We start from the raw sequence: 25,773 nt of genomic DNA on the forward strand, positions 1-25,773 counted from the left end.
AATTTAGTTAGCGACCAGACGGCTGCCGTTGAGCACACAGTGCAGTGCAACTGCAGCTACAGCCAGCCTGGCGGGAGCTGACAGCTGCGGGGCCTGGCCTGCGGCTCCTAAAACGAACCAGACCAACCTCGACCAAGACAAAACATGAGTTTGAAACTTTCAGCTCCTGGTTCGTCCAGGTGCGGAGCGACAAGACGGTTTCAGACTCGGTCGCTTCATGTTGCATTTACTCTCAGCTCAGCTCGGCTCTGTCCCGACCTGAAGGCGCCAGGCCGCAGGTCCAGCCCCACGGAAATGGTCTGGTTCGTGTCACATTGTGCTTTCAAAATGTCAACTCAATGTTTAATGTTGCTTTCCGTCGGACAGCCAGACAGCTGACAGCGAGCCCTTGGCCGACCAACCAGGCGAGCTTCTCCAATCCGTGCTCGCCAGTGCCCAGTCCTGCTTGCAGACCCCCACGTCGTGCTGCCTTCCGCATCCGCCGCATCACGCATCAGCAACCAGCACCATGCCACCACCATCCATGAGACCCAGCCAAGCCAGGATCAGGAAAAGGATTGATGGCAGCTAGGAGGCAGCACCCCGCGGAAATTCGCCGACCTGCAAACAAAGGATCAATGTAACACAGACCCACCACGCCCTCGCCCACGCCCTCGCCCACGCCCTCGCCCACGCCCTCGCCCACGCCCAGAGCCGCCTGCTTCTGATATGCCCATGGCAGACTCGACCGCGCGGCAAAGACGGGGGGTGCAAAGGGGTGCCCAAACATCACGGCTGTGACGTTTCCGCAAGTGTGGACCAGCAGCGTTTCCGCAGCCCTTCGCCCAAGCCATCGGATCAAAACGGACCAGCATCTTTGCACAACCCCACCAATTCCTTCGTGGTGATGCCTAGTACCTACGGAGTACTGACAAGCAAGTGCAGAGTACAGAGTAAGCAAGCATGGGAGCGAGCCGCGGCTGGCTCGGCCAGTCTGACCCCTTTGGCACCAGACCCCAGTTCTGGCCGACTCCTCTCGTCTCGCGTCACCCCCATCCCATGAATGAAGCACGGACTCGACAGCTTCACCTCTGAACGTGCCGTCTGCTGACCATTCAAGTCGGCCTCGGGAGCTGGGAGCTGGGAGCCGTTTCCATCTTTTCCATTTCTCGTTCCAGAAAAACCAACCCCGCAACACAAACAAAATCAACCGCGTCTAACCTCCAGCGCCCATCTCCAGCGCCCATCTCCAGCGTGGACAATGCCCAAAGATGACCATGGCCCGTTGGCCAACGAGGAAAAGGCGCATTCGCAGCCTACCCTCCAAAGCTCCAGCCATGTCATGTCCAAGCAAGTCGTCTCCTGCGAACCCCATCCCGACCGGATGACCCGAAACGGGCTCAACATCGAGTCGTTCAAAAAGGCCCATTACGGCAAGGGGCTCGTCGAGCTCGAGAGACCCATGCGGGCGCGCCATCTCAACATGATCGCCATCGGGGGCTCCATTGGCGCTGGCTTCTTTGTTGGATCCGGCAATGCGCTTGCCAAAGGCGTAAGTCTACCCGATTCCGCCCGGAGCCCCGGCGGCTTCGTCGATTAATCTTTGCAGGGACCCGGCTCGCTGTTTGTGGATTTCCTCATCATCGGCATCATGATGTTCAATGTCGGTACGTAAACGGCTCCTTGCTCTTCGAAACCCTGCTCACCAAGCGCAGTGCACGCCCTGGGCGAGCTGGCCGTCCTGTTCCCCGTGTCAGGTGGCTTCTACACGTATTCGGCTCGCTTCATCGATCCATCCTGGGGATTCGCCATGGGCTGGAACTATGTTCTGCAGTGGGCCTCGGTTCTCCCCCTCGAGCTTACCGTCTGCGGCATCACCATCCAGTACTGGAACCCCGACATTTCCGTCGGCGTCTGGATCGCCGTCTTCATCGCCGTCATCATCATCATCAATATTTTCGGGGCCCTGGGCTATGCGGAAGAGGAATTCTGGGCATCGGCCTTTAAGCTCATCGCCATTGTGATATTCATGATCATCGCCCTCGTGCTAGTGTGCGGCGGCGGTCCCAAAGGCTACAGATACGACCATTACTGGGGTGCGCGATATTGGCATGACCCTGGAGCGTTCAAGAATGGATTCAAGGGCTTTTGCGCCGTCTTCGTTACCGCGGCCTTCTCCTTCTCCGGCACCGAACTAGTCGGTCTTGCTGCGGCAGAGTCTCGCAATCCCGCCAAGTCCATGCCCTCTGCTATAAAGCAGGTCTTTTGGCGCATCACCCTCTTTTACATCCTGGGCTTGTTCTTCGTCGGCCTTCTCATCGATGACAGAGATGACAGACTCTTGCAAACCGGCTCGTACAACAACGACCCCAAGGCGTCGCCCTTTGTGCTTGTTGGGCAATACGCCGGCCTCAAGGGGTTTGACCACTTTATGAACTTTACCATCTTGGTCTCTGTCCTGTCCATTGGTGTGTCTGGTATTTACGGAGGCTCCAGGACCCTCACCGCGCTTGCCCAGCAGGGCTATGCGCCCAAGATTTTCACCTACATTGACAAGTCGGGCCGGCCGCTATTCTCGGTCCTTGCGCTCATTCTGTTTGGCTGCATCGCCTTTGTCAGCTTGAGCGCCTCTGGGCCCGTCGTGTTTTCGTGGTTGCAGGCCATTTCTGGTCTTGCCGTCTTGTTCACCTGGGGATCGGTGTGTCTGGCTCACATCCGCTTCCGCAAGGCGTGGGCTTACCACGGGCATACCCTTGACGAGATTCCCTTTCGAGCTGCCGGTGGAGTTTGGGGCTCGTGGCTGGGTCTCTTTCTTTGCGTGCTTGTTCTCATGGCTCAGGTGAGTTTTTTTGGCCTTTTAACATGAAATTGTTTTTACTTTGCCTTTCCTCTTCCTCTTCTTTTTGCCTTAATTTTTCTTCCTCTTTCTTTTCTCTTTCTTCTTTTTTTTTTTCCTTCTTGTTTGGAAACCCCAAAAATCAAAAAAAAAAAAAATTAAAAAAAAGAAGAGAATCATTGTCGCTCCCCAAGCTACTCTGGCACCATCACTGCTAACCCATCCATCGAGTTCTACTCCGCCATTACTGTGCTCCCCCCGAATACTGGCTTGGCCACCGCCGAGAGCTTCTTCCAGCAGTATCTTGCCGCTCCCGTCATTCTCTGCTTCTGGGTCGTCGGATACATCTGGAAACGCCAGGGATGGGTACGGACCTCCCAGATGGACGTCGACACTGGCCGTCGCGAGGTCGACTGGGACGAGATCAAGGCATACAGAGCCAGGGTCGCCGCATACCCTGCTTGGAGACGTATCCTCCACGAGTTTTGCTAAGTTGCATGCCAAAGTCTGCCGCGCTGCGGGCCTGGGGGGCCCGGAACTGCGGTTCTTGTTTTTTTTTTTTTTTTCTTGGTGCTTTACTTTTTGCCGTCAGTGGCTCGCATGTACGCGTGTAAATCAAGTGTTGAGAACTCTGTGATGCTGACGTACGGGATTCAGAAAAGCGTTGCGCCAGGTGATGGGCGAAAATTTTTTTTGTACTTGCAGCAAAGAGCCAGCTACCCTTGGAAGAGAGCACCTGTTTTAAATATACCCAAGTCGGGTTTCTTTATTTTCTCAACAGCTTGCCAAGTCGGGTAAATGGCGCGTGTCCTTGGTAAAATCATGCTGCGCTGCCATGACTGCCCCAGTGATGGTCTGCATCACACACCCAGTCACGACTCTCAGCTGGCCAGCAACGTTCCCCAGGCTCAGGCCGAATCAGGCACCCTCTCCTCTGCGGTGGGATAATCGGCCGACGCCTTGCCCCGACCGCGACCTACATCGAGCTTCCGCGACCCAATCGAGTCCTCCATCGACATGCCAACGTCCCTTTCCCGCCCCCCGTGGAGCTCCCGGCTGGTCATGCCCTGGCCAGGGTGCCCCAGACCCCGGTGGACATCCGCCGACGTGGCCCCCGGGAAGAAATTCTCCCCGCCGACGGGCACGTCGTGGCTTGCGTCGAAATCCCGGACGGGAAACTCCCCAACGGGCTGGGGCAGAAAGGTGGAATCCTTGGGCGCCGTGCCGGGAGGGTGCGTTTCGGCGTGGAACACGGGGGCGCGGCTGTCGGCCTGGCCAGCCGGTGCGAGGTCCTGCGCGGGGATCAGTCTGGGAAATGGGAAATGGGGGGATTCCTTCTCACGCCCTTGGGGGGAGGTTGTGCTGGCGGGACGTTGGCTGTGGGATCTCGGTGGGGGTTCATGGCCGCTTGGCGTTTTGGACGTGGCAGTGGCAAGGTTACGCTGGGCGTGGGCGATGTGGATTCGATCCAGACGCTGGTTGAAGGCGTTTGAAGCGGTTTGCTTTGTTTGCGGTTCGGGTCGTCATGGTATTTATTTTGTCTGCTTTGTCGGGTGGGATGGCCTCAATGATGTCTGCATGACGCGACAGTGGGCATGGGCATGGGGTAATGGGGCCGCTGCCAAAAGCCAAACGCTCCACAATGCTGGCGGCAGGACCCATTGGCGCTATGCTGCATGCGGCTAGGGCCAGTCTCCAGAGACGTCTACGGCCAGTGACGTCGAGATACAAGTGCCGGCCCATGGAGCGTCTGCCCCGGCCGCCCCGCCCCCATGTCCCCCCCAGGTCTCTCGGTCAATGCGTTGTTGATTGTCACGGGAACAGGGAATGGCTCCAAAATTTATCGGGCTAAAATCCAAAACATGCCAACGTGCAAACATCCAACCTTTCAACCCCCAACATCAACAAGGCTCAAACCAACTCGCCGCCCTGCTCCTGAAACACCCCCCCCCCCCCCTCCTCGCCTGCCCGCCACCAAGATGGCCGGCTCGGCGCGTTTCCTATGCATCCTGCTCGTCCTGCTCGCCGTGGCCGGCACCGTCTCTGCTTTTGGAGCCGGCCAAGTCCCCGCCGACAGCGAGTTCAAGGAGTTCGTCTGGCGCCACGGCGACATTGCAGAGGTGCTGCGCTTCCTCCCCTTCAGCTTCGTCACGCGCGAGAGCTTCACCAAGCTGCAGCGACGGCAGATCTACTTTGGCAACTGGCTGCGCGACTTTTCGCAAGTCGTCGACACCACCTGCCTGGAAAACATGCCCGAGCCGATCCTGCGCGCCATCGTGTCCGTCCTGGCCATGATGGAGTTTGGCTTCGCGACGGACGAGTTCGACGTCACGCGCGACCGGCTGGGGTGCTACTCGCACGTCGAGCACATTGACAACCCGCGCGGGTACGCCGACAATGCCAAGCAGATTGACGAGCGGCTGCGGGGGCCCGTCGACCCCCGCGAGCTGCAGCTGGACCGGAGGACGGGCATGAAGAACTACATTGCCAACTCGGGCCACGGCTGGGACACGTCGGCCGACTACATCCGCCGCCAGCTGGGCAAGTGCATCGAGCTGGGCCGCCGGGGCCGCCGGGGCCACCACGGCGCCCAGAAGGAGTCGTTCATCCACCTCGGCGCCGCGCTGCACACGCTCGAGGACTTTGCCGCCCACAGCAACTTTGTCGAGCTGTGCCTGCACGAGCTGGGCGAGCGGGACGTCTTTGCGTACGTCGGCGACCGCTGCAGGGTCCGCACGCCGCGCTCGCACTTTCGGAGGGGGCGGCTGGTCGCCCCCCTGGTGACGGGCACGTTTGGCATGCTGGACATTTTCCACAGCCTGCTCGGCGAGGCCGACGACATGGCCATTCTGCAGTCGAGGGGCACGCTGGGCGACCTGGAGGAGAAGCTCGGGTACGGCAGCGTCGCCTTTGACCAGCTGTTCCAGGCCATCAAGTCGGCCATTGCGGCGGTGCAGAAGTTTTCGTCGCAGAACACGGCGCTGCTGGAGCAGCTCGAGGTGGTGGACATGATTTTACAGCAGGCCAAGGACGACGGCGGCTCCCCCTCGACGCCCGAGGGCGACGACGCCGCGGCCGAGACGGGAGGTGTCGGCGGCGGCGGCGGCAAAGTCGTCAACGCCAGCATCCTCTGGCAGGCCATCGAGCCCGTCTTTTACATCCACGACCGCATCAAGAAGTGGCTCACCGAGGACGCCGAGACCAACGACCCGTCCGACCCCGGCAACACGAGCACGCAGCTGGGCGAAACCACCAACCAGTTTGTCTTCCAGCTGGTCGGCTACATCATCGAGTCGTCGGTCAAGGAGCTCCGCAACGCGCTCAAAGCCGCCAAAGTCCGAGTCGACCAGGAGGCCGCGCAGTCGGAATCCGCGGCCGTCTACGAAGACGGGTCCAAGGCCTCGGACCCCAGCCACTCGGACCTGTCAAAGGACCACTTCAGCAACGTGCTCAACCCGCCGGCCGGGCTCGTCGCCACCGTCACCACCAACTGGACCACGCAGCAGGTCGTGCGGTGCTGGGACGACGAGAGCGTCAGCGCCCACGACACCATCGAGCGCGTCCTGGCTATCCTGCACCACCCGGCCTTCCCGCGGCCACGGTCGGACATCCAGAAGTACATGTTTGGCGCGGTGCGCGAGTGGTGGGGCGACCTGCCGGACGGGGACAAGGACGCGCTGCGGCGGAAGCTCGCCAGGGAGAGCGTGCGGGAGCGAGGCCACGAGGACCACGGCATCACGGTGCAGGACGTGCGGGGGAAGAGGAAGGGTCCGGGGGAGTTTCCGGGGTCGAGGATGGACGTGCGGCCGCCGAGGAGGAAGCGGACGTCTCTTTTGAAGTGGGCGGTCGGCGGGGCGGCGAGGGATCTGGCCTGGGTGGCGCGTCCGGTGGTGAGGTGCGTGGCCGTGCCGGGGGGGATGCTGGTCGATGCCGTGTGGCGAGTCGGGGGGGTCGTGCTGCGGACGCCGGGCCGGGTGCGCCGCCTGGCTGGTCGGTGGTGGCCGTTTCCGAAGCGCAACTAGAGGCGTAGTCGTGTGCAGCGTTTTGGATAGATGGATGCATGGATGCATGGTAGAATTGGGCTGGGATAGACGCACGATAGAATCTGGGGGCTGGCTTCCCGCGAGGGCGCTTTGCTTGCGGCTGGGCTGCCGTCTGGCGACGCGTTGGAGGTTACACCAATCAGGAGTACTCTCCGGAGTCCGGAGCCCGGGGTCCGTAGTCGGAGGCAAATCACCGCCCCCGGCAGTGCCGGCACTTTGCGCTTCCCCACTTTCCACTGACGCCACCGCCCGCTATCGGCCCAAGGCAGAGGCGATTGCATCTCGCAAGTTTTCAGTCCTTTTCGTCCTCGCCTCGCCCTTTGTTCTCTTTTCCTCTCGTCCACTCGTCGTCGTCGTCGTCGTCGTCGTCGTCGTCCACCACCACCTCCGCCGCCGTGATGCCCCAGCCCTTCCCCCACGTCCCACCCCCCGGCGTCTGGGTCCCCGCCGTCACCTGCTTCACCCCCGACGACGAGCTCGACCTGGCCGCCCAGACCAAGTACTTTGCCCACCTCAGCCGCTCCCGGCTGGCCGGCCTCGTCATCGGCGGCACCAACTCGGAAGCCATGCTCCTGACGCGCCGCGAGCGCGCGCAGCTCGTCGCTGCCGCCCGCGCCGCCGCCGGCCCCGCGCTGCCCATCATGGCCGGCGTCGGCGCCCACTCCACCAAGCAGACGCTGCTGCTGGCCCGCGACGCCGCCGCCGCCGGCGCCAACTACCTGCTGGTCCTGCCGCCCGCGTACCCCGGCCGCGCGGCCACCACGCCGGCCGTCGTGCAGCGCTTCTACGCCCACCTGGCATCCCGGGCGCCGCTCCCCGTCGTCATCTACAACTTCCCGGGGGTCTGCAACGGCGTCGACCTCGACTCGGACGCCATCACGGAGATTGTGCGCCGCAGCGCCGCCGCCTCCCCGGCCGGCGTGTCCAACGTCGTCGGCGTCAAGCTGACCTGCGGGTCCGTCGGCAAGATCACCCGCCTGGCCGCGCAGCACCGCCCGGGCGACTTCGCCGTCTTCGGCGGCCAGGCCGACTTCCTGGTCGGGGGGCTGGCCGCCGGCAGCGCGGGCTGCGTCGCCGCCTTTGCCAACGTGTTCCCGCGGCTGACGGCGGAGATATACCGCCTGTGGGGGGAGGGCCGGGCCGACGAGGCCTTGCGGCTGCAGCGCGTGGCGGCGCTGGCCGAGCGCCCGTGCAAGGCGGGCCTGGCGAGCACAAAGTACGCCGTGGCGGTGTACTCGGCGGCGCTGGCGGGCATAGAGCGCGCCGAGGAGCTGTTTCGCCCGCGCCACCCGTACGACGAGGCGGGCGACGCGGCCAAGGCGGCGGTAAGGGAGCTCATGGCCGAGGCGGCGAGGCTGGAGGAGGAGCTGCAGGGGCTGGGGGGGTCGAGTTCTGCTGCGTTAGGGGGAGGGGAGGGGCGAGATTGAGTCGGATGGAATGCGGGTACCTGTGTGATGCGGTATTTTACATGTCTGGATATACGCAGATTGCGAGCATCAGACCATGTCGAATGGTCCATCGCCTGATGCAGCCGCGGTGACGGAAGCTGCCGACAGCGGTTTGCCGCTGCAAGTGGCCTGCTACGGTCTGCAGCCGATATACTAGGCTGCTGCTATCGCGGTTGATATATCGCACAGGGAAATAGATATGCTTGCTCGTGGCAGTAGGAAAATCAACATTAAACGGAACGAATAGATGAGCTAGAATCGGGGGGGATAAACGGCCTCTGATTTTCATCTACTAGCTGCCGCATCTAGGCTATCTAAATGGGTTGCTTTCCAGCATCCTATCCTCCTATTTTCCTGTGCAGTATACGTGCCACATTGCGTTTATGCACGGCCTCTCTGTCCGAACAAAGATCATCTTTGATGCCTGTATTGGTACGTATGTGCTACTGCTCCTTTACCCGTTGTCGTTGTTCGGCGATAATTCCGGATACGAGGCGCCCGTATCCGGAGACCTGGTTCTATTGGGCGTACTGTTTGCAGCACTCTGCGCCGGCTTTCTAATGACCGATGCCTCGATCAGATTACTGCTGCTCATTGCGATAGATGCGGGCAATAGATACTGCCCTGCTGCTGCAACGACTGCATGCAAGTACGCTATTGCTACCGCATAGTCTGCCGCGGCTAGCTATCCTGCAACGACGGATGCTGTGGGCCGCCGTGGGCCGTTATTAGCAGCGGCTATGCAGCGCTATGCGCTATTGATAGCAGCGGCGGAAGCACCCAGCACGTATCGACTGCGGGTAAGCTGACGAGCTGCCCGCCACCTGTCCAGGGGTTTCAACACCAGAGACGGCTCTCAGCGCTGGAGCTGGCATCGCGGTGCTGGCCTCGTAGTAGATGATGACCACGGCGCGGCGTCACATTCTGCACAGAGCGGGCAGCAACCAGCGGCTGACGTGGCTGGCCGCCCGGGAACCGGGGGCGCTTCCACAAGGTGGGCCGTGCGGCGGCGCTCCGGCCGAGCTGTCGGAGATTCCCGCCCGCCCGGGCCCGAGCTCGCCCCACCTGCCGCAAAAGCCGCACGCCGCACGCCGCACGCCGCACGCCGCAGACGGAGGTCGCCCGGCGCGGCACCCGAATCACAGGTTGCAGCGTCGCATCTGGGTTCTTCGGCCCGACGGCCATGTCTGTGTTTCTCTGTTGTCTCCATCAGTCGGGGGTTGGCGGCACGGACGGGAGCGCCAACCGAGGCACCTACGCCGACGGGTGCCAGACTCCTGGGCCGCGTACTCGGACGAGGAGTGGTTTGGTTGTCACTGGCGGGGAAGAAGGGCCCATGGTGGCGGTTGCCCTGATGATTCTGCGTCTGGCGTGCCTTTGAGCGCTGGCCCCGAGGCATGGCGGCGCCTGCTTCCGTCGGGCTTCATCCATTAGTCACTAGTATCCAGGCAACCAAGTCCGAGCGCCAATCCTGGTGCATCTATTGAACCGAGCTGTTTCACAGAGACGGAAGGGAAGCACCGACAAAAGAAACGAAGAATAGAAGAACGTGGCAGGGGAGGCAAACGCTTATCGACAAGCCTGGCCCTTCCTTTGTGCGCTTCGCGCAACTACGACGAGCTATAAAAAAAAAGGCTCAAAGGGTTTCAACAGCCCATCCGTCCCAAATCCCGCAATCCGCAGATCCATCAGCCGAGTCCGAGTCGTCCCAAAGTCCAGCCGCGCTAGCTGCCTTGCGGTCTGGAACCCATCTAAGCAGAGAATCCCTGTTGGTCCTTATGTTGGCACGACGTCGTGCGGGTTGCGACACTTTCTCAAAGGGCAGCACGGCGCACAACCGTCCAGAAGCAAATCACCGATTCCGCTTCACCCTCTCCCCAGCCGTCACAGCACGGCACTGCGACAAACGGCTTGTCCGCAGCCGACCAAGGCCACAGCAATACGTCAACCTGCCGCCCATGCCCCTTTGATACGGCTCTTTCTCAACGCCAGACCCGCTAGGTCGCTCAGCCCTCCTACTGTGAGCAGCTCCAGCACCTGCAGATGCGCCTGCAACTCCTTGCCTATCCAGTTGCGCAGCTCAATCGCGTTCAGCGAATCCAGCCCAAAGGCCATGACCGACGTGCTTGCCTGCTGCGTCTCCATGACCTCGGCCGGAATCATGAGGATGGAGCCCAGCTTGTCGCGCAGGCCGCCCGTGGCAATCTCCTGCGCCGTCTCCAGGTCCGGCGCCTGGCGAATCTTCTCCGCCATGGGCACGTCGGCGGCGTGGTGCGGCCCGGCTGCGTCGAGACGCTGCGCGAGCGCCGCCTCGCTCAGGTGCCTGAATTTGCCGTCCGCGGCGTAAAACGGCAGGTTGGACGGGTCCGAGAAGCTCAGCCCGGTGATGCACTGGCCGTTGCACGTCGCAGACACCCGGCCGTCGATTGCTGCGTCGATTAATGCCAGCACTTCGTCGCCAGTCATGGTGGCCCCCGAAAGGGTCTTGAGCACCTTTTCCTGCCTGGCTGCCTTTTCCGCCAGGTAGCCGACGTCGGTGACGGCTGTGAGGTTGAGCGAGGTGCCCTTCATGTCCTTGCTTCGCCGGTGCGACGCAAACGCGTCCAGAAACGTGTTGGCAGCCGCGTAGGCAGCTTGTCCTCGGTTGCCGACGATGCCGGCAACCGAGGAGAGGACGACGAAAAAGTCCAGCTGGGTGTCTTCCAGCGCCTTGTGCAAGTTCCAGGCCCCAGAGACCTTGCACCGGACCACGGCGTCGTAATCGTCAAACGTCATCGACTCAAACAGCATGTCCTAGATGTTTCTTCAGCGTTAACCGAGTGGAATTGAAGCGCGCGGCCAGAAGCGTTTGACGAAAAACTTGAATCCTTACCCTGAGGACCATGGCGGCGTGGATGACACCGCGAACAGGAGGCAATGTCTTCTTCATATCTGCCAAGAGGTTCTGTACGTCTTGCTCGCAGCCTACGTCGCAGCGTCGAACATGAATTTCCCCTCCAAGCCGCTCGCCGTCCTTGGCCAACTCCGCAAGTTCCGCAGTCATGCTGCCCGTTCTAGACAAGAGAACTATGTGGCCAGCGCCACGACTCACCAGCCGCCGAGATATGGCCCGGCCGAGGCCGCCAGTACCACCAACGATGATGTAGCTTGCATTCTTGTGCAGGGAGGACGGCTTTTCAGCAGGATGAACAGCCTATGCAAGAGTTTCTCGTCAGCTCTGCTTCATATGGACCCTGCGGAGAACAGGGGTAAGTCGCTTTGCCGGATGTTTTACCTCACCTTTACTTGGTCTGCTGGGTTATGCTTTACAACCACTTTGCCGGTAGTCTTGCCGCTCTGCAACTTTCGCAAGGCGCTTTCCACGTCAGAGATTCCAACCACGTTGATGGGGCTGACTGGTTTGACAACGTGGCTGGAAATAAGTTTCATAACAGCAGTCAGGATCCTGCCCATGAGTCTAGGCCGCTTCTCGGCGACAAGGGCCAGATCGACCGAATGGAACGAGCAGTTGTGGTCAAATATCGCCATCTCTAGCCGCGTGTTCGAGGTGATGTCCCTCTTTCCAATCTCGACGAAGCGACCAAACGGCGCGAGACACTCCCACGACTCGCGAAGAAGGTCGCCGGCCAGAGAGTTGATGACTACGTCGACACCAGCTCCGCCCGTTGCCTCCTTCACGCACGCTCCAAAGGAGGCATCCCGGCTGTAAAAGATGCGGTCTTCTGCAACGCCGTAGGTCGTCATGATGAACTGCTTCTTCTCGAAGCTACCCACCGTGGCGAATACCTCGGCGCCAATCATCTGTGCAAGCTGCATGGCCGCCTGTCCTACGCCGCCCGAGGCCGCATGGATTAGAACCTTCTCCCCCGGCCCCGTGCGCGCCAGCTCAAGCATGCCATAGTAGGCGGTGCTGTAGATAACGGGAATAGAAGCAGCAATTTCAAAATTCATGCCAGCCGGAATCACAGCAGCGCTTGTGGCAGGGCATCGTGCGAATGTGCTGTACGCTCCAAAGGATACTGCGCAAACACGGTCCCCAGGCTTAAGCGACGAGACCCCAGCGCCAGTCCGGGCGACGACTCCGCTACACTCGACGCCGAGATGAGGACTCGTCACTTGACCCATTGCAACCATGACGTCTTTAAAGTTCATTCCGGTAGCAACGACCTTGAGCTCGATCTCGTCGTTACCCAGGGGCTTCGCCTCATCCTCATCCCAGTAGAGCGAGTCCAAAGCTCCAAGGGTGCCAACCTTGATCTTGAGGCGGCGATTGGCTTGCTCCCAGGATTGAGGGTAGGGCTGAGACGCTTGGGTGTCGCGGAACACGGCTAGATTCATGCCCTCATGCTCAAAAACGCGAGGCACCACCAGCTTGCCGGCTTGCTCAGCAAACTCATAGTCGACCGGGCCACCGCCTGTCGGCGTCTCCAGCGAGTACTTCAGGGCTTCAAGGATGAGACCTGCCCTTTCCACGGCCGAAAGGTCGGATTGTGGATCTAGGTCAATGCTGGCGGCGGGTTTGTTCATCTCCGACCGTACCGTCCGCAGCAGGCCGAGAGAAATGTTCTTCTGCGGCATTTCCGCGTACCGGCAAGCGCCGCTGGTGACCCATAGAAGCGAGTTGCTAGAGATGAGAAGAGCTTTGAGCTTGTCAAACTTCTCCTTATTCATCTGCGTCAGCAGAGGTTCCTCGAGTTCGACGAGGCAGATGTATTGCTTGGATATCGATGGCTCGATGTTCATGAACGTTGAGACTGGAGGCTTTTGGCCTGTCTTGAGGTCAACAAGATTTGCCAAGGCGGCAAGAAGCTCTTCATCTAGAGTGTTGCCGGTTATAAGCTCAATCATAGGCCCACCCGGATACCCGGGTTGTTGAACGTGGCCGTCAGATTGAGCCGTCGCGTGTCCGACTGCATTACTATTGGCTTCGGCCTGCGAGTGGCCGTTGTGCCGACCATTGCTGCCAACCACTGGACCACCATTTGTGCCATTTGAGGCCGAATTTGCACCGCTTCCTTCTACTCGTCCATTTCCATGGGCGAGTCCATGACCGTTGCCATTGCTCAGCCTTTCAGCATCCTTGTCTGTTCGACTGTTTGCGACTTTCGAGGACGTGGATGCAGGTTCCCACTGAATGCTGTAGCATAGCGAATGAGGTCCGGCAGCCTCTGGAGAGTCACCATGCACCGCTGTCATTCTGAGTCCCTCGAGCTCGACGACAGGTTCTGCCAGCCCTTCGCTCCAGGCCTCAACAACAAAGTCAACTGGGCCAGGAGCTGACAAGTCTTGTGAAGTATAAGCAATCGACTGTACACCAGTCCCAGGCTTCCTCGGAACTGTTCGTTGAATGGTGACTTTTTTGATGGCAGACGGCACGTGTAGCGAAGACATCCGACCCTTTCCGGCACCGAGAATCGCAAATGTTAGCTGGAAGAAGAGGTCCATGAAAGCGGTGGGCAGGATCGAGTCTTTTTCGTGGGCAAACGGCATTAGTTCGGCGGTGTCGGGGACAAATACATTGGCGGCAGAATAGTTACCCTCTGCCCGAAGGCTACTAGCCGGGCTCATGGTAAAGACAGAGTTGTAACTAGCCCCCAAGTCACAAAGCTCGGCGTAGAAGGTGTTCAGGTCAAGATGGCCATCAACCATGGCAGCCATTTTCGACCTACGGGCCTTGGTCTGTTGTGAAGACGAGCTATGAACGGGATTTTCCCCCTGCGGCTTCGTGACTCCCACAAGACCTCGGCAATGCTCCAGCCACCCTCTGGAAGGAATCCAAGAAGAGATCCGGAACTCATCCCAGTCGTTCGAGTATGATCTTGTGCCCTCCGCATAAGACTTCAGGGTCATGTGCGTCTCGTAGTCGGAGCCATCATCCATGATGAGGGCCTTTGATACCTGAACCTCGCGGAAGCGAAATCCAGCAATCTGGTCAGACTGGATCCCACGAAGCTGAGCCCTCTGGAAAGCCGCCTCAACGGCCATACAGAGATAACCGGCGAAGGGGAAGGTCGTCAGGGACTGCATGCGGTGGTCCTTTAACCAAGGAACGTCATCTAATGTCAGGGTATTCACCCAAGACGGCTCAATGTCACTGGAAACATCTTCCAGGAGGCCAAGGAGGTCGTGGCGAGGGAACGGCTTCAACCGGTGCTGCTTGGCGATTCTGCTCTCGAACCAGTACTTGTGCTGTGTAAAAGGATAAGGCTCAAAGTCCTTGATCAGTGCCGGTGATTGTCCAAACAGACTCTCCTGATTAACAGCGCCAAAGTCCAACTCGCAGCCGTTGACGAAGAGGTTGCCCGCTGACTGAAGAGCGGCAAGGGTGTCGTCTTGGTTGCGGACCAGTGTCGGAACATATTTTACTGCAGAAGCGGCAGCGTCGTTGATTCCAGTCAGAGTCTGCTTGACAGGTCCTTCAAGAGCAGCGTGTGGTCCAACCTCAAGAATGATGTTTGGCTTCTCTTGAATGTACAGCTCCTTCAGAGCAGTAGAGAAGAGGACAGGCTGGGTCAAGTTGTCGACCCAGTACGACGGGCCAAGGGCCGCATGGTTGTGGAGCCTTTTGCCCACAAGAGAAGAGTAGAAGCTTGCCCCCTCGGTGTGCTGTGCTGTGGTGTCCTTGATGGACGTCATGTAGTCGTCCGCGACCAGCATCATGTGTGGGGAATGATACGCGACCTCCACGCGCAACTTTCGGTTGAAGACGGACTTTGCGTCGAGCTCTGCCCTCAATGCGTCTACTTCTTGTTCATCACCAGAAATAGTGACTGAGCGTGGTGAGTTTTCACAGGCAACCTGAATTTGGTGCAGTTGCATGGCTTTGACGATCCTCTTGACCTCTACCATGCCCTCGCCAACAGCAAGCATTGCACCTCGGACTCCCTCGAACCTTGACTTCATCCTCGACACGGCTTTTCCGCGAAAGTAAGCTGTTTCAATGGCGTGTTCCATGGAGATTGCCCCCACGGCATACGCGGCACCAATCTCTCCACTTGAGTGACCGACTACAGCCGCAGGTTTGACTCCCCAGGAGCTGAAGAGGTTCGTTAAACCGATCTGAACCGCGGTGCAGATGGGTTGAGAGATGTGTGCCTGGTTAACACGGGAGGTCGCCTCGTCTTTGCGCAGCTCCTCGACCAAGTCAAAATCTGCCCCAATAGATACGAGGTGTGCAGCAGCAGAATGGACGGCATCTGAGAAGGCGCTGTGAGACTCCAACAATTGCTTGCCCATCTCAGGCCATTGAGCACCCTGTCCCGTGTAAACAAAGGCAATCTTTGGTGTCTTGAAAGCGCGACGAGGAGCGGTTTGGCATCCATTAAGCATGGCTGCCAGATCACTGCAGCTTGACACAGCAAAAGCCATGCGCAAAGGGAGATGTGAGCGGCGTTGACCGAGCGTATAGGCAATGTCGCCGAGGATGCGCTTTTCGAAGACTTCCGGGTGCTGCTCAATGTACACGCCAAGTTGAGATGCCACCCGGTTTGCTGCAGTTTCGTCAAATGCTGAGAGGACAATGAGTTTAGACCGGGTGACGCGGAGCTCGGCCTTTTCAGGGAGATGTCTAGTTCTACTAAAAGGCAGCCCCTCCAGAACAGCGTGGGCGTTGGACCCTCCAAACCCAAAGTTGTTAACACTGACGAAGCGTTTGCCAGAAGGCCAGGGCCGCAGCACGGTGGGAATCTCAATTTTCCACTCATCGAGCGGGATAGCTTCGTTTGCTCTCTCAAAGTTGATGTTTGGCAAAACCAAACGTTTTTCCAACATCAGTGCCGCCTTGATGACGGACACAATGCCACTCACATTCTCGAGGTGACCGACATTGCTCTTGACCGAGCCCATGTACAAAGGAAGCCTTTTACTTCTGCCGCCCCCGAAGACGCGGTGAATAGCGTGTGCTTCGATGGGGTCACCGACTTTGGTGCCTGTTCCATGCGCTTCAATGAATCCAACGTCATCGGTTGAGATCCCGGAGCGGGCATAAATCTCTCGAATTAGTTGCTCCTGGGCTTCGCCGTTGGGTGCGGAAATACCTGGAACGTCGTGTTAGACTATAGAGCCAGAAGCTGGTAACGGAAGTCGAGATGGGTATATTCCCGTTTTCCACCCACCAACAGTCTTTCCGTCTTGGTTTGTCCCAGTGCCGACAATCAATGATCTAACTGAATCCTGGTGCTTCAGAGCTTGGGAAGCTGCTTTCAGGACTAAGCAGGCAACGCCCTCGCCTCTTGCAAAACCTGACTTCGCGCGATGGTCAAAGGAATAGGTCTTTCCGTGCTCATTCAGGATACTGTGTATGAAGACTTAGAAATCAACGTGTAGCCCATCAAAGGGAAAAGCAAGGTTGAAACTCACCCCAGCATGGACATGGCCACCATCTCATCTGGTTGCAGATGCAAGTTGGCGCCGGCCACGATAGCAGAGTCGGATTCCCCGTTACGGATACTCTGGACAGCGGCATGTAGTGCGATCAAGCTCGATGAGCAGGCAGTATCTACTGAGAAACAAGGTCCACGCAGGTCAAAAAAGTAAGAGATTCGGCCTGCTTGTAGAGACGGACTATTGCCTGTGGCATCGAACATGGGAACCTGGTTAAGGTCTCTAAGTGTACTAACGCGGTAATCGGAGGCCTTGCCGCCTACAAAAACACCCATCTTACTCCCAGCAATAGACCTGAGAGACATGCCGGCATTCTCGAGGGCATGATATGTGCACTCAAGGAGCTGTCTTTGCTGAGGATCTGCTAGCAGTTAATTCCGCGATGCGACCTGAACAACGATGGCATGCTTTGCAGCAGTTGACGTACCCATGGCCATGGCCTCTTGTTTCGTAATGTTGAAAAACGGCGCATCAAATTGTGATAAGTCCTGCCTCATGTAATATCCACCCTGGACGTTGAAACAGCCGGCCTTCTGAGGATTGGGGTGATGGAAAGCGTCTGCCGAGAATCGGTCTGATGGCACAGGCATCCATCCATCTCGCGATCTGGACAAGAGTGTCCATAAATCATCTGGGCTCATTACATCTCCCGAGAGTCGGCAAGACATGCCAACAATAGCGATGGGCTCTGTCCATTTCTCAGTGATTGCAGACATGGTTGTGGTAGTGGATGTAGGAGCTAGACGAAGAAAGAGTCGACAGATTTGGAAGAGCCGACAAAAAATAGGCAAAGGCGGCGGCGCAACCCCAGAAAGTGCGATGGCCTTGACTTTTTTTGCACCGGCGCTCTGCTGATTCTCAAGTGCCAATGTAGTTGAGACAACTCGAAGTGAGGGTGCTTTGAACGATCAGGCAGCGCAAGATCGGGCTCACCCGGGCTAGACGAAGATAGACTACTTAGGTAGTAGGGTCACGAAAGCTCAGGCCGCGATTGAACATGTCGGCAAAGAATATGGGAGTGAATGCGGGAGCACTTTCTCTGGAGAAGTCAACGACGAGGGGATGTTGTGCCGACTTGAATCGAATTTATGTATATGTGCAAGCGCGCTTGCTATATGAATCCGCGCCAGGCGTCCTTGGAGCGGAAGTAAGTGGGCAGAGGTCTTACTTAAGAACTCACTGTCGTTTTCAAACCCATAACTGCAGGCCGAGATAGAGAGACGCAATGGCGATGAGGACTCCCTGCTCCTCCCTTAGCGCTGAGCGTGCAATCGGAGGACATAAAAGCCGGTCAAGCACACGCGGTTACCACTCCCTCATGGTACATGCTGCTTGCAGGCAACTTAAAGGCCATGAAGAACAAGGATAGGGAGCTTTGCCTTTGAGCCTGGGACCATGCTCATGTCGTTGGGTTAGATCATGCCGGACTTTGCTTCCTTTTTTTCTCACACAAAAACAGGTAGAGCCGAGACAATTGTGGGCTTCTCAGGACTACCTGGGTGCGCAGTCTTGGGAGAGGGAGCCTTTAGCTAGGTAGTAGCAGAGGCCGGCTAGTAAACCAAAAACTTGTCCCAAATGCACCGCGCATGAGAGAAAACATTTTCCCTAGTTGTAGGACATATGCTGCTTCATACGACTGTTATTCTGAGGTTGCATGCCATGATCCGGATGCACCTACCATGTCGCCGCAAGTTGTGGATATCCTGGAACAACTCCACTATCGTCCGTTTTTGCATGCATGGCCGTCTGCAGGCAAACACGGACGTTCTTCCCAGAGTCCAGACTCTACTTGCATCAAATCAAGGGAGCCGGCGGCTTCCGCTGCTGTGAACTTTCAAGACAAGGACTGGAGACATGGAGAATCGGCACAGACCAAGGCACCGACTAAAAGGAAGGTCGGCAGGCTAAGAATACAAACCACAAGGTGATGAACATGAGCTGTCCTGGGTTGACGGAGACTCAGTCTCCTGAGGCTAAAATCGCGGAAGTCCCAGGGGCTAGCGTTGCCACAACGGAAGTCGGTCTTCGGGGATAATTGGATGCCTGTAAATCGAAGAGGAACGTCGGGCCACTCCACAAGTCAGGTCCGACCTGAAGTTCTGGATTGGGGAAGTGCCGGTGGTGGAGCTTCCTTTAGGCGTGTTTCAGTCTCAGTTTTTAACATCGTAAGTGCAACATGACGGTTCAGAAGAGGAAGATCAATTGCCAATATGGAAAAGGAGCTTGTAATTTTGGATTGAGCAGCAAATGAGATAAACTGCGCTGGGCTGGCTTTCTTGAGCGTGCATGCATTGCATCACAGCTCGTCATGCTCATCGTCAGCCTGCCAATCACTTTTTTAGTCGTTGGCGAGATGAGATGCCACTCAGGAGCTGTGCATATTGCTGTCGGGAGGCTAGGCAGTCGAAAACTGTAATGAAATTTGTCCTCGGCCAATCCTCGCCTTGGAAGAAGTTGCTGGGGGTAAGACATGAGCATAGAGTCGACTGATACACTTGGTTTAAGCCCGAATATCCCGGTAGGGTCCTTGTCGATCTCGGCATTTGGAAAAAGTTCGTCCATCGGGAGGAAAAGAAGGTGTAAGCTGTAGTACTTATCAACCACCTCATAAACACAGTATTGCCCAGTTCCCCAACTCCTCGAAGAATCGGACCCTTGCCTGATCTGGTTGGAAAGAAAAAAAAACACTCGTTTCATTGGCATTTTACCCGATCACTTCTGTGCAGTTATCCAAAATAAAGCTGCTCTGCCTACATGGTACGCACGGTAATTTCGATTTGTCGCTTTTTCTCCCGACTAAATACGTATCGAAGCTTTGTATGAGCGCAGGATGAGAAAACTTTCGAGTTCCTGCTGACACTGTTTGTCGATGAAGCAGTCGCCATTGAGAACCCCTGGGCTCGAATGGATTGATGGATCCTATGTAGTATCCTGAACACGGTGTTGCGAGACCTCTGTTGGTGCTTAGAAGCTTTCCTGATATATTGAAATTGATGGATTGGCCGCCCTAGGTGACGTTTGGGTTAACCTTGGCGACATGCCCAAGGGCGAGTCCCCCAGGATCTTCTCGATTGTTCGGACCATCAAAACGCCATCGATCGTGGATTGCGAAAGATAAGAGAAGATTCTGGATGGATACAGCTCGACTCTGAACAGGTCCCTCTCCCTGATTAACTTGGCGCCATGATGAGTCTTTATTTGCTGCGGAAAGCTCGCTGCTGAAGCTTGTTTCCGGGATGTTCTATCCTGGCATATCTGAAGAAACTGCAGCTTCAGCACATTAATACTTGAGGAGCAACATTCATGCGAATTTCAGGGCTTACAGATGCACGCGAGGTAATAGTAGGACGAGGCTGGAGTAAATGGCGAGCATTGTGTGCGAATTAGTTGGTGCTCGGCATTTATTTCTTTGGGCACCAGGCACCAGGCACCAGACACCAGGCACCTTGACGACTTGACGACTTGCAGTGCAGCCACCAGACTCCACTTGTGACGTAAATGGCAGTGTAGCACCTCCCTTGCAACATCTGTGTGTAACGGGTGAAGCAGCTGTGGAATTATTTCGGCTGGCCGCCAGTTGCCAACTTGATGGAAAATGGCGCGATAATTAACTGCGACAACTAGCACACGATTCGCTCGGTAATATACAAGACCAGGCGAGACGTTTGCTATTTACCTAGGTACTTATCTACTGTCTATTAATTCGAAAGCGCAGACACACGACTTTGCTTGTATACCTCTGCACTCGGGTTAGAACTTGCAGGCTGTAGCCGCGCATAACTGTTGCCTCAAAATGTGACGCCACACGCTACACTGCGTGCGGCTCTGTTGGCCTTTGTATAATGCGATAGGTGATCGAGACACACCAGACTGCAACTGTTTCACGAATATAGGAGATCCTGAGGCATGATTGTCCACGCCCGACTTTTGGGTGCAACATCAACCTCGTCTTCACGAACACTCTACCTCCTGCCGCTTGGATTGCGATCCAGTGCCTGGACTCTGGAGTTTCTCTGTCGCCGCCAAAGGATGGATATTTGCGAATACTGAGCGGGGTTATGAGCTTGGTGGGTACTAGCCTGAGGTGCCTATAGGTACCTGGTGGCATAAGCTGGTGGGTCTAAAATGGCATCTCTGCTTTCACGAGTGTCTTGCTTGCGTCAATCGAAATCGTCTTGCATCTGTGGCTTAGCATTAAATACCCCACCACCTTGTTCATGTAACAGGTACTGTGTAATTTGAGCGCCATCACAAGCTGAATCACAAGTCTCAAGTTTTAGCATCTCCATATCTCAAATGGAATGTTAAAAAAAAAAAAAAGAACAGTGTCTATATCGGATTTCTAATACGAGTTGCATGCCAAGATTGACGAAAAATAAGAGTCGTCCTGGTTGCAATTTAAAATTTTGGCAGGGCAGGGCAGGGCAGGGCATGTTCCCTTCCCTGCTGAACCACAACTCGTCTCGGAGCAATTGCTCCGTGACATTTGGCCAATCACCTCGCCGCCCTGTCCCGTCAAAGATGGGACGTGAAAAAGTGTCTGGTGCCTGGAAATGGTCTTCCGTTACTAAAAATTTCCATTATGGAGAACTCAGGGTCGTAGGTGATTCCGCAGAATATCCATAAACAAGGCGTAGATACGCATCCACAAGGCGTCCATCACATGACTGGCTGTCAGGACTTACTTGCCCCTGGAACAGAGAACCTGGAATCGCCTGGGGCTTGGACTCTGGGATGCACCGCACAGGAAGAGCCACATAGGACATGGGTGGAAGGATTTCCGGGTTTGACAGCTGCATCGAGGTTCCACCTTCCTAGATCGAGATCTCGTGGTTGCCATGTCATTCATTCGTCCTAAACCCCAATCATCCCACCCCTCTGTTTTCGCCGCCCTCATCGACTTTATCCGCGCACTCATGTCTCTCCTCACACTGCTTCCTTCATTCCCTGCATTCAGGCGACAACAGCGGACTACGCTATCAGGCGTTGGTCCACTACAAAGAGCTCGCTTGGGGGGACATCATCTCGAAAATGGTGACGATTCCTGGTCCCATATCTGAGGCGAACCGTGTACGGGAGACGTTTCGGTTTGTCCTGCCCAAAGCTACGACGCCCGATTCTCTTGTGATTACCAAAAGCACTGACTGTACAACTTTTCTAATAATGTAAAAGGTACGAATCCGCCCTTATTGCCGGCACGGTTCCAAATGACCCAGAACAACTCATTCCTTCTTGCCAGCTTCGCTCATCGTCTGACGCCTCGCTCACGTCGTTTGCTCAACTTGCCGTATTGCGTCTTGGCGTTTCTCGCGCTCTGGTATCGTTGTTTGATGGGAGCAACCAATACGTTGTGGCCGAGGCCACGCAGGATCTTTCCCTTCGCCCGCGTGACGTCGCCAGCGGATTTCCCTTGTGGTTATCAGGCACCTGGATCCCTCGATCGCTAGGGATATGCGACCATGTTCTTTGTTGTTCATTATCGCCCCCCTCGGTTACGGAAAACGAATTGGCTGTATTGGTGGTGGACGACCTGTCGCAGGATGCTCGTTTCCGAGACCAACCAATTCTCCGCCACGAGTGGCCCCGGAATCGATTCTATGCGGGTGTTGCCATCCGCAGTCGCTCCGGCATCAATATAGGCGTGCTCTCTGTTTTCGACGACGAGCCACGGAATGGGCTTGACTCGTCGGGCTTAAAGACGATGCGAGAACTTTCGGCGGTCATCATGAACCACTTCGAATCGAAGCGCACCAGTGCCGCCAAGCGCTTGAGCGAGCACATGATCCGCGGTATCGGGAATTTTGTCGATGGGTCTACGACCCTGACCAGGAGAAAGACGAGGCGCGGCTCGGCTTTTAAAAACGGCCGAGTCGCCACCCGTGTTGAAGTTGAGGCGTCCAATGAAGACGGCGTCCACGGGGCACCGACGTTGACCTCATCAGCAGTTATTGGTCTTGCCCCACCTGATACCGCTCACTTAGCAGCATATGCCGCTACTGGCGAGTCAGCTTCACAGATAGATTCAACGACGGCATCTCCAGACGTGGATGAAAAGCAGGATCCATTTTCAGAGGCAGTCCAACCTGGCATCCATTACCCATCCAATCACGAAACCGAAGAAGAAGCAACTAGTGTCAGGATCAAAGAGGATGAATACACATGCAAGGCCCGAAAAATCTTCGACAAGGCATCCAAGATCATACGCGAGTCCATGGAAATAGACGGTGTAGTGTTTCTGGAGACGCCATTATCTTCTTTCAGTGACCGAGACCACGCAAACTGGATAAAACACGGCAAAGAGAGCAGCTCATCGTCAAGTAGCGACGAGAAGATTTTGTCCTTTATGTCTATGAGCAAAGATGGAGCTCCAGATCCAGCTGCTGATGCGACCCGTCCACTCGCCTCAAACATCGCAAAGGTTTCCGACGCGCCGCCTCCTTTTAGAATTCCGGACAAGTTTCTTCGGAAACTCCTTCGACGTTATCCTGGAGGAAACATTTTTAATTTTGACGAGTATGGGTCGGTACAGTCGAGCGATTCATCGAGTGAGGAAACAACATCTGCGGATGCTGACGGCACAGGCGGGGGGGATCGAGTCCGGAAAACGACGTCGAGTCCGCGCTCAAGGATGAAGCATAGCGAACAAGAGGTGCTCATGAGGATGCTTCCCGGGGCGCGATGCATAGCCTTTGTGCCGGTGTGGGACCCCCAGGAGCAGCGTTGGTTCGCCGGAGCCTTTGCGTATACCAAAACACACACCCGTATCTTTACTGCACGAGGTGACCTCAGCTACCTCGTTGCCTTTGGAGCCGTGGCCATGGCCGAGGTCTCCCGCCTCAAAGCCACGCTGGCGGATAAGTCCAAAATGGACATGCTAGGTTCCCTGTCGCATGAATTGCGCTCTCCGTTACACGGGGTGGTCTTTGGCTCCGAGCTACTGCACGAGACATCTCTCGACTCGTTCCAAAAGGATGTATTACACACGGTGGAGATTTGCGGACGCACGCTTTTAGATACTGTTAATCACCTCCTGGATTGGACCAAGATTAATAACCTATCCACGAAGAAAGCTGCAAGACGAGCGGTAGTGGGTGGACGAGACGCTGAGACGAACGCTAGTCAAGACGGAGCCGAGCCGAGTAAAATTGCCGCTAATCTGATCAGCTTGACTGGGCATGTGCCAATCGACATGCTGGTTGAAGAGGTTGTCGAGAGCGTGTTTGTGGGCCACACCTATCAGAAGCTCACTGTCGCTCGCTCGGCCAAAGCTTCGCCACCCAATGATGACCGAGGCGCCTTGCGACGATTTGATGCCATGCAAGTGGCCATGGACGAACCCGAGACGGCTTGCTCCGCGTCGAACAACGTTGCAATGAGCCTGTACATCGAACCTGCAGCGTCGTGGACCTTTTACACCCAAGCTGGTGCACTTCGTCGAGTGGTGATGAACTTGGTGGGGAATTCCCTCAAGTACACCGAAAAGGGCTTCATAGCCGTCAGAATAAGCCAATCTCCGTGGCCGTCACCGCCAAACTCGGAGCAGGCACGAACAGGCCGCGACGTTCGAAATGTCTGCATCATGGTTTCCGACTCTGGGCAGGGGATGAGTGAAGACTACTTGCATAATCGCCTGTTTGTTCCCTTTTCTCAAGAAAACAGGATGAGCCCCGGCGTTGGCTTGGGACTGAGCTTCGTCAAGCGCATCACCTCGGCGCTTGGCGGCCACATTCAGGTTCAAAGTCGGGTCGGCCACGGTACCACCATTACTGTCAGCTTGCCGTTGGAGACGACCTCGGCGAGTTTGCCGCCAGTGCCAGGAGGCCAGCATACTCTGGAAGGGGATATTGAGCAAGGTGCTGACTCCTTTGCGCCTGAAATGGCCAAACTCAAGGGTCTCCGAGTCCGCTTTTTGGGCTTCAAATCCGCCGCCTCCGCCACCGCCGCCGCCACCGCCAAGCCGGCCAGACGGTTTCCCGCGATGGGCAGCCAACATGATGTTGGTTCTACCTTGACGGCCACGTGTCGAAAATGGCTGCAAATGCACGTGCTGGAATGTCAGGAAAACATGGGAGCGACAGTGGACGTTATTCTGTGCAGCCAGGACCACGCGGACCGATTCCTCGCCAATGCCACGAGGCCATTAATCCCAACACCTGTTGTCATTGTCTGCCGCAACGCGCTACTCGTGCGCGAGATGAAGGCGAAATGGGCAGAAGCGAGCAAAGACCAGAAATTTCTCGTGAATCAGCTGCTCGAATTCATTTCTGAGCCGTAAGTCCGGGCACTCGTTTTCGTGTTCAATCGCCCAATACTGACCATGTGTATACACACACACGCTGTAGCGTCGGGCCTCGGAAGCTGGCAAAGGTCCTGGCATCGAGCCTTGAGCGGAGACAAGCAATGGTGTCGGTCAGCATGCCACCAGAACTAACGCCACCGGCCGAGCCGGAGCCGGACCGGTACCTCGCGGCTCTCGCCGACGGAGGGTCAACGTCGGGTGGAATCGCGAGTGAGAGATGCGAGTCTCCATGGCCAGATCCGGAAGATGAGCAAAGGGCGGATGGTTCCCGCGAGGGGCACGCTATGAGCAGCAAGTTTCTCATTGTGGACGACAATCCCATCAACATCAAGATACTCTCGTCGTGCATGGACAAGATGGGACTGGAGCATGACGTGGCTCGCGATGGAAAGGAGGCGGTGGAGGCATTCAAGAGAAACGCGGGGGCGTACAGGTGCATATTTATGGACATTACCATGCCGGTGATGAATGGATACGAGGCAACGAGCCTGATACGGCAGCAGGAAAGGGAAGCGGAGCTGCCAGCGTGCGTGATTATCGCACTGACAGGGCTGGCCTCGGTGCAGGCGCAGCAGGAAGCGGCGGCCAGCGGCATCGACCTGTTTCTGACGAAGCCGGCAAAGATTAGGGAGCTGAAGCATATTCTGGCGCTCAAGGGGTTACTATGACGACGAATGGCGATCAAGGGCGTTTTGCCGAGCTGCATGACATACCCGACCAGACCTCAGCAGGTTCTTCTGGATGATGCTGCCAGGTTATGCGCCCCCGGGGCCCGTGATGAAAATA

At 56.8% G+C, this 25,773-nt stretch overlaps 7 protein-coding genes across 7 annotated transcripts; 4 read left to right on the forward strand and 3 right to left on the reverse strand.

Annotated features, from left to right (window-relative positions):
* Window positions 1–1,240: 1,240 nt before the first annotated feature.
* UV8b_07634 (uncharacterized protein) lies at window positions 1,241–3,307 on the forward strand (the record flags this gene model as incomplete). Its single annotated transcript, XM_043145131.1, has 4 exons — window positions 1,241–1,531; window positions 1,589–1,646; window positions 1,695–2,818; window positions 3,047–3,307. The coding sequence occupies 4 exons, from the start codon at window positions 1,241–1,243 to the stop codon at window positions 3,305–3,307; spliced, it is 1,734 nt and encodes a 577-aa protein (XP_043001066.1).
* A 416-nt stretch (window positions 3,308–3,723) lies between these two features.
* Window positions 3,724–4,217, reverse strand: UV8b_07635 (uncharacterized protein; the record flags this gene model as incomplete). Its single annotated transcript, XM_043145132.1, has 2 exons — window positions 3,724–4,107; window positions 4,158–4,217. The coding sequence occupies 2 exons, from the start codon at window positions 4,215–4,217 to the stop codon at window positions 3,724–3,726; spliced, it is 444 nt and encodes a 147-aa protein (XP_043001067.1).
* A 577-nt stretch (window positions 4,218–4,794) lies between these two features.
* Window positions 4,795–6,837, forward strand: UV8b_07636 (uncharacterized protein; the record flags this gene model as incomplete). Its single annotated transcript, XM_043145133.1, has 1 exon — window positions 4,795–6,837. One exon carries the CDS (start codon window positions 4,795–4,797, stop codon window positions 6,835–6,837), a length of 2,043 nt encoding a protein of 680 aa, XP_043001068.1.
* A 419-nt stretch (window positions 6,838–7,256) lies between these two features.
* UV8b_07637 (uncharacterized protein) lies at window positions 7,257–8,285 on the forward strand (the record flags this gene model as incomplete). Its single annotated transcript, XM_043145134.1, has 1 exon — window positions 7,257–8,285. The coding sequence occupies one exon, from the start codon at window positions 7,257–7,259 to the stop codon at window positions 8,283–8,285; it is 1,029 nt and encodes a 342-aa protein (XP_043001069.1).
* An 858-nt stretch (window positions 8,286–9,143) lies between these two features.
* Window positions 9,144–9,705, reverse strand: UV8b_07638 (uncharacterized protein; the record flags this gene model as incomplete). Its single annotated transcript, XM_043145135.1, has 2 exons — window positions 9,144–9,503; window positions 9,565–9,705. The coding sequence occupies 2 exons, from the start codon at window positions 9,703–9,705 to the stop codon at window positions 9,144–9,146; spliced, it is 501 nt and encodes a 166-aa protein (XP_043001070.1).
* A 545-nt stretch (window positions 9,706–10,250) lies between these two features.
* On the reverse strand, window positions 10,251–17,404 carry UV8b_07639 (uncharacterized protein; the record flags this gene model as incomplete). The annotated part of the gene is made up of 6 exons (XM_043145136.1): window positions 10,251–11,099; window positions 11,179–11,499; window positions 11,586–16,342; window positions 16,421–16,599; window positions 16,665–17,049; window positions 17,116–17,404. 6 exons carry the CDS (start codon window positions 17,402–17,404, stop codon window positions 10,251–10,253), a joined length of 6,780 nt encoding a protein of 2,259 aa, XP_043001071.1.
* A 4,315-nt stretch (window positions 17,405–21,719) lies between these two features.
* UV8b_07640 (uncharacterized protein) lies at window positions 21,720–25,655 on the forward strand (the record flags this gene model as incomplete). Its single annotated transcript, XM_043145137.1, has 3 exons — window positions 21,720–21,775; window positions 21,861–24,959; window positions 25,031–25,655. 3 exons carry the CDS (start codon window positions 21,720–21,722, stop codon window positions 25,653–25,655), a joined length of 3,780 nt encoding a protein of 1,259 aa, XP_043001072.1.
* Window positions 25,656–25,773: the final 118 nt, after the last annotated feature.

This window comes from Ustilaginoidea virens, chromosome 6 (genome assembly GCF_000687475.1).
Source record: "Ustilaginoidea virens chromosome 6, complete sequence".
Classification (NCBI taxonomy): Eukaryota; Fungi; Ascomycota; class Sordariomycetes; order Hypocreales; family Clavicipitaceae; genus Ustilaginoidea; species Ustilaginoidea virens.